Source organism: Doryrhamphus excisus, linkage group LG19 (assembly GCF_037039965.1).
Source record: "Doryrhamphus excisus strain RoL-2023G ecotype Guam linkage group LG19, RoL_Dexc_Guam_v1.1, whole genome shotgun sequence".
Lineage (NCBI taxonomy): Eukaryota > Metazoa > Chordata > Actinopteri > Syngnathiformes > Syngnathidae > Doryrhamphus > Doryrhamphus excisus.
The window spans coordinates 15,269,162-15,281,364 of NC_136375.1; the positions used below are offsets into that span (position 1 = coordinate 15,269,162).

The window sequence follows — 12,203 nt, forward strand, 5'->3', positions numbered from 1 at the left end:
CAAACCATCTTTTTAGTGTGACCGTTTCGTCATCATTATTTTAGTTTTACTTAAGTTCAAGGATAATCTATTATCATCAAGTCATCTTTTTAGTGTGACCATTTCTTCAGCATGATTTTAGTTTTACTTAAGTTCAAGGATAATCTATTATCAAGTCATCTTTTTAGTGTGACCATTTCTTCAGCATGATTTTAGTTTTACTTAAGTTCAAGGATAATCTATTATCATCAAACCATCCTTTAAGTTCTATATAGTTCAAGAAGGTTTTTCCTCACCTTCACTGAGATGGAGAGATGGTCCCTGAGGAAGGATTCGTCGTCCTTGATCTTCTCCATCTTGGCCTCCAGCTCCTCGCGCTGCTGGGCCGCCTGCTGGCGAATCTGGTCCATCTCCTCCATCATCTCCGAGCGGACGGCGGCCAGCTTCTCTCGGTGGTCCTGTTCCAACTTCCTGAAGCACAGAGAGTATTTTCTTTTTATTGAACGTCGTCGGCCATTTCATGTCGGAAAGCCGGAATTCTGCGGGTGCCGGATGTGACCTGAGATTGAGGTTATTAGTGTCTTCTATTGACGAGTGATGCTCATCCACCTCAGTGGCCAGTTGGTTTTTAAGTCTCTCCGCCTTTTCCAGATCCGATCGGAGTTTCTCTTTCTCCCTCAGCTCTCCGTCTACACGCTCTCTAATGACAAAAAAAATAGAATCAAACAATAATTCAGTCCCAGCGCCGATGAAACCTTTTAGACTACTCACAGAAGATGCCTGATCTCCGCTTTGAAGCTGGCCAACGCGGCGTGGTGGACGCCGTTCTTGGTGGCCAGGAGTTCATTTTCCAGCGCCGCAGCAAGATCACACAGGCTCAGCTTGCCGTCCAGGCTGAAATTCAAGGCCTGAAAAAGTGGAAATCTCAGACAGCGTTCCGGTATCCCGGGATGAGTCGGCACAGGAAGGGTTTTTGTTGGTCACCTGCAGGATCTCTGTGCCGTTTTCCACACCCTCCTCCGTCCACGCGTCCATGACGGACTCCACCGGAATGAAGCCGGTGCCGTCGTCCAGGCTGGAGAAGAGTCGAGTGCCGATGGTGCTCATCAGGGCGGACGGGGTGGCGATCCTGCGGCCCACCTCGTCGAAGGGCTGGCGGGAAATAAATGTTGCTGTGCTTAAAAGCCCTCCTGTTGTTCCGAAGTGCGTTTTAATGTTCATACGATCATTCATCTTGTTTTACTTTTTAATACAGTTAGATTTTAATTATTTTTTTTACAATATTGTAATTTAAAAAATCTTTTAAAAAAGTTATATTAAGTATTAATTTAAGTATATTTTAATTACTTTGATATAAAATATATTTATATATTTTTATTTATGTATATATATATTTCTATTATATGAAGTAAAAAATCTGTAAAATACCAATGTTTAAAAACCAAAGACATGTAATCTTATTTAAAAAAATGTTTTTGTGCATTATAAATTTGTAATTTTACTTTAAAAATGTGTTCATAATATACAAAGTAAAAAAAAACACTTTAAAAATCCAAAAAATAAGTCAAGTTATTTAAAAAAAAAATTTATGTATATTTAAATTTGTTTACTTTGAATAATTCAAAGACGTGTAATCTTGCATTTTAAATTTGTAATTTTACTTTAAATGTGTTCATGATATACAAAGTCAAAAAACACTTTAAAATTAAAATAAGAGTCAACTTGTTTAAAAAATATTTATGTATATTTAAATTTGTTTACTTTGAATAAATCAAAGACATGTAATCTTATTTAAAAAATGTTTTTGTGCATTTTAAACTTGTAATTTTACTTTAAAAAATGTGTTCATGATATACAAAGTAAAAAAACACTTTAAATTTATAATATAAGTCAACTTATTTAAAAAAATATTTTTTATGTATATTTAAATTTGTTTACTTTGAATAAATCTCTTCATAAAACACTAAGAAAAGAAAATGTCCCCATCAAAGACATGTAATATTAAATATCGTTATGCATATTTTTTGTTAAAAAAAAACAAAAAAAATGCACTTTTTTTATTTTAAATATATTAATTACTTAAAAAATATGTATATATATATGTATTTCTATTATACTAAATAAATGTCTCATTTTAAAATCTGTTGTGTGCATTTTTATTATTTCAGTTTTTAAAAAATATAAAAATTAAAACTTTTTAAAAATCCAAGAAATGTCTTTTTAGTTTTTAATTTATCAAATTTTTTAACTTTAAAAATAATGACATTTTTTATTATACCAAGTTAAAAAAATATTTTTTTATCGAAACCAGAAAGACACGTTATTACACCCATTCACCTGGGTGGAGTGGTGGCGTTTAAGCTGCCTGTAAGGAGTGGAGGCAGACGGGGTGGCAGGTTTGCTGTGGCTTAGAACCGTGGAGACAAACTCCTGAACGTTCATCCAGCTGTCACCGTTGAGACTCTGGACCACGTCGGCACTCATCTGGCGGAGACACGCAGCTCATTGATGAAAATTCTACTTGCCAACAGCGCTGGGAAGGGCTCCCTCCACCCGCCCGTCTTTACCTCCACGCCGAGATAGTCACACAGAGCGAGCAGATCGGCGCGACCGGCGCATCCGTCCCACGCTATGGCCAGGTCCTGGCAGGCCTCTTGAAGTCTGGCTTCGAGATGCTCGGAATGGGGGGCCGGTGCGGACGCTCGAGGGGTGTTGGTCTCGTCGGGGTTCCACAGGTGCATCTGGCCTGTGTCACACACAAAAAGGCTGACATGAGTTTGGGATAAACGTTGTGGTAGCAAAGACAAAAAAAAAGGTACGAACCTTCTGCTTCATACTCTTCTGTGTTTCTTTCATCAGCGTTCCAACGCTAGCACAGATGAACACAAAAAAAACGAGAAAGTCAGCAAACATGCATGTCCACCATGCGACCCTAAGATTATTAGCGACTCCAAATTGTCCATAGGTATGAATGTGAGTGTGAATGGTTGTTTGTCTATATGTGCCCTGTGATTGGCTGGCCACCAGTCCAGTGTGTACCCCGCCTCTCGCTCGAAGACAGCTGGGATAGGCTCCAGCGACCCTTGTGAGTATAGAAAATTAATGAATGAATAAGTGGCAGTAATGACAGAACATTGAGACATGACCAGGCTGCACAGCGGTCGAGTGGTTAGCGCTCAGACCTCACAGCTAGGAGACTGGAGTTCAATCCCACCCTCGGCCATCTCTGTGTGGAGTTTGCATGTTCTCCCCGGGTTTTCTCCGGGTACTCCGGTTTCCTCCCACATTCCAAAAAAACATGCTAGGTTAATTAGCGACTCCAAATTGTCCATAGGTATGTATGTGAGTGTGAATGGTTGTTTGTCTATATGTGCCCTGTGATTGGCCGGACACCAGTCCAGGGTGTTCCCCGCCTCTCGCCCAAAGACAGCTGGGATAGGCTCCAGCACCCCCGCGACCCTCGTGAGGATAAAGCGGTAGAAAATGAATGAATGAATAACATCTTAGCATATCTTTACTATCTTTCATTTTTGGCTACGTGGCCCTACATGGAACCCCCAACGTTAGACCCACCTGCGTCCATCCTGTGAGCGTCAATACAAAAAGCAGCGTCAATGTGACGGGGATGGAAGCAAGAAGTTGAGGGTAATAAATACGCCGCACTCAGCTGGCTAATTGTCGTCCTGCAGCTGCTGCTTATAAAGGATTTTTTTAAATGAGCTTAGGGTTCAAGAAGGGAAGGGGAGAAGGGGGGTCTTTTGTGATGGCATGGGCCCCCGGCGAGGTCACTGTTCCAATAACCTGCGGTTGAACCACTTGATGAGATGCATCTTTAGGAACTAATCATTCATATGCTACGTCACTTTCACTGCTCGACTAAAAAAAATGGCTTCTTCTGGTAGGGTTTCTGTAGTTTGTGAGGTGGAGGAATGAAGACCAGATGGGGAATGTGGAGCACGAACGGGGTGTGGAGGCATCCGGGACTAGGCTCATTGTTCCAGGGGTCATGGCCCAGCAATCCTCCTCCTCCTCCTCCTCCTCCTCCGCCCAAACACGACCCATCTGCTGGTCGCCCAAGCATCATTGTTGCCCCCACATCAGCCCCAACCCAAACCAAGAGATGCCTTTTGGGCTTATTGTCCCAAAAGAGTACTGCTGGTGGTGGTGGTGGGCATCTGGGCTGGGATCAGACAATACGTAGCAGCCATGATGGGGACCAGGCTGCAGACCCACCAGAAGAGGAGAAAAAAAAACCATCTATCGTCCTCCATTGCCTACATGCTGGCAAAACAACTCCGTAGTGGACAATCTTTTAGGGGAACTCTAAAAACATCATTTAAGAAAACAAAAAAACAACAACAAAAATAGTAATTCTATAGTATTCTATAACGTAGACTATGAGGAATAATAACGCCATTTTAGTTGCATGAGGTTGAACTATTTAGCAAACAATGCATTTGTTGAAAGTCGTTATATTATGACAAACAAAAAGTTGTCATTTTTGGAAAAAATTGGCTTAGAGAAAACGAGCATAAAATCAATATATTATAAAGAATAAAGTCAATATATTCATGATACAGTCATAATTTATCAACAACATAATTATAAAATCATAATTTAGATTTTAAAATAAATAAACAAAGTTTAATTATTTAAAAATATTTAAAAATAATAATTAAAAAATATTTTGGGGGAAAATGACTTATGTTGACAAAAAGAGAAAAACATTAAAAGCAATTTCATGAGTGTAAACATTAGCAAAAATAGAAAAGACAGCAAAAATTTTACAAAAAAAGCTTCAATGAAAAATAAAAGATTAATAGTTGATACTAAAGTAAAATGAGCATCTAGAAAAATTATGTTCCCGGTATAAAATCAATATATTATAGAAAATAGTCAATTTATTAATAATAGAGGTCATAATTTCTTTTAGAATAATTTCAAATTAATTTGATAATTTTACAAGAATAAAGTCCAAATATTACAACAACATTTTAGAAGAAACAAAATAAGTTGTAATTTATGGAAAATATATTGTAATATTATGGGAATAAGGTCCCAATACTATGGGAATAAAGTCCAAATATTACAACAAAATTTTAGAAGAAAAAAAAAGATGTGATTTATGGAAAATATTGTAATATATATGGGAATAAGGTCCCATTATTATGGGAATAAAGTCACAATATTACCACAAGATTATGGAAGAAGAAAGTCTAAATATTTGGAAAATGTCCAAGAAAAAGGGCAAAGTGAAGAGAATAAAAGATTTGTTATTAAAAATAGGCTTTTTCATCGATAAGACAAAGTGGGGGTGCATATGAAATATGAGCATCGTCACAGAACAGTTCCGAGACCCAAGACAGGCGTCTTCGATATTGAGCCAATGACATAAGCCCATGTTGTCGAGGTGTCAGTGGGTCAAATGTTCATGCGACAGCGGGATTATCCACCAGAGGATCAAGAAGATCAGCAGGATGGGAGCGACACCCGGAAACTCCCAACAACCTGTTTGCCGTTTGTGGTCACATTTGCCACCGCGGGAAAATACTCCGGAGCGACTTATAGTCCAGAAAATACGATAAATACACCTGCAAAAAATGTGACTTATACTCCAGTGCGACTTATGTATGTTTTTATCTACCTAATTATGCATTTTTGGCCTTGTGCGACTTATACTCCGGAGCAACTTATAGTCCAGAAAATACGATAAATAAACCCGCAAAAAATGTGACTTATACTCCAGTGCGACTTATGTATGTTTTTATCTACCTAATTATGCATTTTTGGCCTTGTGCGACTTATACTCCGGAGCAACTTATAGTCCAGAAAATACGATAAATAAACCCGCAAAAAATGCGACTTATACTCCAGTGCGACTTATGTATGTTTTTTTCTACCTAATGATGCATTTTTGGCCTTGAGTGACTTATACTCCGGAGCGACTTATAGTCCAGAATATACGATAAATAAACCCGCAAAAAATGTGACTTATACTCCAGTGCGACTTATGTATGTTTTTATCTACCTAATGATGCATTTTTGGCCTTGTGCGACTTATACTCCGGAGTGACTTATAGTCCAGAAAATACGGTAAATAAACCCGCAAAAAATGCAACTTATACTCCAGTGCGACTTATGTATGTTTTTTTTCTACCTAATTATGCATTTTTGGCCTTGTGCGACTTATACTCCAGTGCGACTTATGTATGTTTTTATCTACCTAATTATGCATTTTTGGCCTTGTGCAACTTATACTCCGGAGCGACTTATAGTCCAGAAAATACGATAAATAAACCTGCAAAAAATGCGACTTATACTCCAGTGTGACTTATGTATGTTTTTATCTACCTAATTATGCATTTTTGGCCTTGTGCGACTTATACTCCGGAGCGACTTATAGTCCAGAAAATACGGTAAATAAACCCGCAAAAAATGCAACTTATACTCCAGTGCGACTTATGTATGTTTTTTCTACCTAATGATGCATTTTTGGCCTTGTGTGACTTATACTCCGGAGCGACTTATAGTCTAGAAAATACGGTAAATAAACCCGCAAAAAATGCGACTTATGTATGTTTTTTTTCTACCTAATTGTGAATTTTTGGCCTTGTGCAAATGACATCTGTTTGATGACCACTTACCGTATATACTGTAGACGGCCCCTCTGCCAAATTCAGTATACGTATATATAGCTATAGCTATCTTCTGGTCTTTTTTATTATTTTTTTTAATTTTTAACCACAGTGACATTTAGTCACGGGGGAGATGCAAGTCTCTGTGAAACATTCCGACACACCGCCAAACTGATTAGCGAAGTGGCGAGTCAGGAGACACAAGGACGGCGGGCGATAAGGGTGGCATCCGTGTATGTGCGCTGCTTTCACCTCACGCTTCCTGGGAATGGCTGAGTCACAGCTGTCCTTGGCGTCCCCGCCCCGTGAACGGTGGTCGGCATGCGTGTCGTCCTCGCAGGAGTCTGATATGGCGTGGATGAATTCGGGCGTGGAGCGTCGGCCGTATCGTTTGCCACCCTTCACGAACTTGGGCTGGATCTCGGGAGACTCTGAGGACAGCGGGATATAAATAAACGGTCATGGTCTCAACATGGGGGTCTCAATGAGCTGTTACCTGGTCTGGGTTCGGGGGGGTCCTGCTCCGCTTGGGGGGCCTCCATGCCCGATGACAAAACCAGAATGAGAGCATCCTTGAACTGGTGAAAGTCGACCTGTGGGTGAAGCTGGAGATGTGACTCGTCTCTTGAACCATAAGAACAATCAGGAATTCTTCCCTGGGTGTCTGGGGTTTGTTTGGGGATGGGGGGTCGATGTTGACGGGAGGAGGGCGGAGGGCACACTTGATGAATCAACAGCTGCTAAATGTGAATGGGGTGGTTTTCTTTGTGCGTCCGGCTGGCGTCTGCCGCTTTGGTTAAATGGGGGGGGGGGGTCTTTTTGACTTCATTGTTGGATGCCATGAGTGGGCAATCGGGTCACTGCCCCTCCAGCAACCCACTGCTAGACAATAGTCAATACGTCTGTACACCTGCGTATATGGAAAACCAACTTTAGCATGCTGGTTTTCGTTCCGTTTTAACAGGGATAAATAAAGTTTTATATAATTGAATAATACATTAATTCATTCATTTTCTACCGCTTATCCTCACAAGGGTCGCAGGGAGTGCTGGAGCCTATCCCAGCTGTCTTCAGGCGAGAGGCGGGGTACACCCTGGACTGGTGGCCAGCCAATCACAGGGCACATATAGACAAACAACCATTCACACTCACATTCATACAATGCGACTTATACTCCAGTGCGACTTATGTATGTTTTTTTCTACCTAATTATGCATTTTTTGCCTTGTGCGACTTATACTCCGGAGCGACTTATAGTCCAGAAAATACGGTAAATAAAACCGCAAAAAATGCGACTTAACCTCCAGTGCGACTTATGTATGTTTTTTTCGACCCAATTATGCATTTTTTGCCTTGTGCGACTTATACTCTGGAGTGACTTATAGTCCAGAAAATACGGTAAATAAACACGCAAAAAATGCAACTTATTTTCCAGTGCGACTTATGTATGTTTTTTCTACCTAATGATGCATTTTTTGCTTTATGCGACTTATACTCCGGAGCGACTTATAGTCCAGAAAATACGGTAAATAAACCCGCAAAAAATGCGACTTATGTATGTTTTTTCTACCTAATGATGCATTTTTGGCTTTATGCGACTTATACTTCAGAGCGACTTATAGTCCAGAAAATACGGGAAATAAACCCACAAAAAATGCGACTTATACTCCAGAGCGACTTATGTATGTTTTTTTCTACCTAATGATGCATTTTTGGCTTTATGCGATTTATACTACAGAGCGACTTATAGTCCAGAAAATACGGTAAATAAACCTGCAAAAAATGTGACTTATGTATGTTTTTTTTTTACCTAATTAAGCATTTTTGGCCTTGTGCGACTTATACTCCGGAGCAACTTATAGTCCAGAAAATACAGTAAATAAACCTGCAAAAAATGCGACTTATACTCCAGTGCGACTTATGTATGTTTTTTTTCTCACTAATTATGCATTTTTGGCCTTGTTCGACTTATACTCCGGAGCGACTTATAGTCCAGAAAATACAGTACTTAAAATTATTGCAGCCTGTGTAGCTTTTGGTCGTCTCCTCATTGGTGTAAACATTGGCGATGTCTTAGACTTAACGTACCCTGGCGGTGAGACGGTCCCGGTCGTGCAGCAGCGAGTCCAGCAGGGCCGGTGTGACGTCGTCCAGGTGAAGCGACAGGCAGAGTTCGGCGAGCTCCTCCGGCCGCAGGGAGCCACAACCGCTGGCGTCGAAGCTGCTGAAAAGTTCCTTTAAGCGCTCCTCGTAATGGTCCTGCTCTTGGACGTCATCCATCCCACAGGAGAGCACCCGGCACTGAAAAGACGCAGCGTCGCAGGGTGAATGTACGTGTGGATTTGGCAGGATGGTAAAAAGATACTCACTAGACTGACTGGAAACATCCGGATTTGACTACACACAGACACAGAACCATGCACAAGCACACGACTTCAGCCTCGTTTGCTGCGCAGGCTTGCGCTAATCTAATTACTGCTGATTAGCCAGTCGGGCTAATGGGGAGACTAAGCCAAGAATGGCACCGACATTGACTTTTTTATCGCTATTTTACCCTCGAAAGCGACCCTGATGAAGATAAATATCATTTCAGGGCCGCTATCATAGTCGAAGTATTTAGATGGCTTTTTAAACAGGCACGGTGGAACCCCGAAGGTCAAACGCCACCCAAGTTGGGATGCTGGGGCCTTTTGGAACTAAGAAGTAAGTCTGTTCCAGGGCCAAACTGTGGCCATCACAAAACCGCCTTTCTTAAAGGGGACCTAGGATGCTTTTTCCACTTTCCTGAGCTTTAAATGTAGTTAGAATGTTAAGTTTTTTTTCTAACACTGTTTCACTGTGATGTCACAGTGAGCCGAACGTCCTTATATGGGTGTTTCCTGGTACAAGCTGTTTGCTGTAGAAGCTGAGTGGGACAAATCACAGCGGAATGGGCGTGCCGAGGCTGGAATAAACAAAATCCAAGGAGTCGGTGCAGATTCTGGAAGATCTAGAAAGTGTAGCTGCTCTATAGGACTTAATACAAAGGGACGAAAATGAGCATAATAGGTGCCCTTTAACCGTGACGTTAAGAATGGAATATTTCCCCTCTGTCTTGTTCAAAGCAGAGGGAAAATATTCCATTCCCAACAGTGGCCTTATGTTGTCCTTAAGAGGCAATGTTTCACTTGACATTTGAAAAAGAAATAAATAAAACTAAAACTAGAAATGTTGCACTTAACACAGATAGATAGCTAGATAGATAGAAAGAAATAAAAATAGCTAGCTAGCTAGCTAGCTAGCTAGCTAGATAGATAGATAGATAGATAGCTCGCTAGATAGATAGCTCGCTAGATAGATAGGAAGAAAGAAAAATAGCTAGCTAGATAGATAGATAGAAAGAAAAATAGCTAGCTAGCTAGATAGAAAGAAAAATAGCTAGCTAGCTAGATAGATAGCTAGATAGCTAGACTTTCTTTATTATTTAAATTTTTTTAAGCCCGTACAAAGCATCCAAAAATAAATAAATCTGAATATTTTGGGATGTTTGGAACTGATTACTTGGATTTACACTACATTACCATTATTTCCTATATTTTTCTTGTATTAATATGGGATAGAAATGTAGTGGAATTCCTACCCTTGGACTCTCATGAGGCATGTTAGCAGTTATTTTTATATTTTCAGCAATATGTTGCATGAGGCATTTTGTTGCATTTTTTTTCTCACATTTTTTTTCTCACGATTTAATGTTCCTAAAAGTAGACCTTTGGAGCGTTTCAGACAAAGCTACATATGACAACTCGAACAGATCCTAGTGGGCGCATGACAACGGCTTATTGTAGTCCTTCCCATTCAGCAGACAATGAGGCAAACACAAAGCCCAAATCGGTATTTTGAGGATGCGGGAAGATAATCAAGTCTCCCTCTTAAGGAGGCTGACAGCTGCTGCAGGTCAAAAGTGGAAGGTTAATCCTCAGTTTTGTGCTCACTGCAAGTCCGTAACATCTCCAAATGGAAATATTTTTTAATTTACCTGAAATATTAGAATAATGTCAAAGTAGATATCCATAACAATTCAATATTTCAGCACAAAAAATAATTTAGATATTGACCTGACTGACAATTAAGGATAAAAAACCTGATTTTTGCGAGTGGGAACATTTTTATAAATAAAAAAAAAAATATATATCCCTTGCACATTCCTTTCTTTGTTATTTAATTTTTCTTATTTATGTTGATATTGTTCTGTACAATTGCACTTTTATGTTCCTGTAATTCTGCTTATACTGTTTTGTACAATTTAAGTTTGTAATAAAATATTTTAAAAAAATAATTGACATGTTTGGTCCCCTATGGTTGCTTCTTACCTCTCTAAATAGACCCTAATTATGTATTTATTTTCGCTTGTGTCTTTTTAATAGTCATTTATGAACGTAAATATTGTCAGACCAAACCAATCGATAATGATGATGGATTGTAAAACAGTGCTTGCAGCGACAAGAAGAACGCAGATCTATATTATTTCTTCTCGTTTAAAGACTATTGTGGACTTAATTGTGCTATTTTGTATATATTTTATTGTATATTTTTTGACATTGTTTTGCTCGAAATAAATTAAAAACAAATTATACTAAATGTTTGTTAAAAGTGGTTAAAAGAGGAGGAATTCGAAAGCGTGGCTAGCTCCTCACATCCTGACATTGTTGTGCTAGCATTAAGAAATAAAGCAAACTTAGAAGCTAAAACACTTACCTGAATTTGCTAACTCTGGAATGAAAAAGACTCAAAAATGTAGCAAACTTTTTATGCGCATTTCACTCCCACTCGACGTCACGAAAAACAGTAAAAACTTTAAAGTTCTCCAAGTCGAGACGACTCTTCTTTTAAAAGTGTTTCTCTGGGGCCGACTAGGTAGGAAAGAGATGTGTTTGTTGGCAGGTCGGATTGCTTTTGTGTGTCATCCTCCTCTCCTCCTGCTCAGTCGTCGTCTTCCGCGCCTGCTAACGGAGTTTGAAAGGCGGTTGCAGGCGGAAGAGGAGGGCACAAGACAGGAAGAGAGGTCATGAATGACTCGAGGCAGAGCAGGCCAAAATGGGAGGTGCTTTGAGCACCACGTGGGTCGATGTATTGTATAGCTGGCGTTAAAAAAAAACACGGAAACACGGAAAAACGGAAGTAACTAAGGGCTGCCACTCTTGCTAACTTTTCAGTAAGAAAAGTAGCTATTGGATGGCCTATGGTCATCGTCTAGTTTGCATATGATTTGCATATGATGCTATAAAATATCGTAGGAAAAAGCATAATCTCGTAGGAGAGACACAAAAATTGACAAAATCTCCCATCACACGTTGGCTGTTGAGAACTTTGCAACAACTGAACAGCAAATAATAGATTATGCTGCGTTTACTGGTGCATTTGTGGCTTATCTTATTATCTAGCGCGTTAGCTTAAAACGCCAACCAGACCATCGGCGTATTTACATTACAATCTGATTGAAACACCAAGACTTTAGGTTGTGAAAATGCTGATTTGAGAGAAAACGCTTTATTTTACAATAACGCGGAATTCTGACGAATCTGACATTCTAAACAACAACTTTATTGAACA

The 12,203-nt window shown here is 39.7% G+C and overlaps 1 protein-coding gene across 5 annotated transcripts in view; it reads right to left on the minus strand.

Annotated features, from left to right (window-relative positions):
- nin (ninein (GSK3B interacting protein)) overlaps positions 1–11,634 on the minus strand; it is a 29,985-nt gene extending 18,351 nt beyond the window's left edge. Inside the window, exons 1-11 of one of the 5 annotated variants that reach the window (XM_058056981.2) lie at positions 11,349–11,634; positions 8,703–8,915; positions 7,111–7,207; positions 6,867–7,045; positions 2,803–2,848; positions 2,547–2,725; positions 2,317–2,463; positions 964–1,131; positions 751–887; positions 539–679; positions 276–450 (exon numbers count right to left, since the gene is read on the minus strand). In XM_058056981.2, coding sequence (XP_057912964.2) covers positions 276–450; positions 539–679; positions 751–887; positions 964–1,131; positions 2,317–2,463; positions 2,547–2,725; positions 2,803–2,848; positions 6,867–7,045; positions 7,111–7,207; positions 8,703–8,894 — 1,461 coding nt within the window. In that variant the 5' untranslated portion in view covers positions 8,895–8,915; positions 11,349–11,634. Of the gene's footprint in view, positions 1–275; positions 451–538; positions 680–750; positions 888–963; positions 1,132–2,316; positions 2,464–2,546; positions 2,726–2,802; positions 2,849–6,866; positions 7,046–7,110; positions 7,208–8,702; positions 8,916–8,983; positions 9,236–11,348 lie in introns of those variants that run through there. The other 4 variants (XM_078798976.1, XM_058056980.2, XM_058056984.2 and 1 more) reach the window with 4 other exon arrangements.
- Positions 11,635–12,203: the final 569 nt, after the last annotated feature.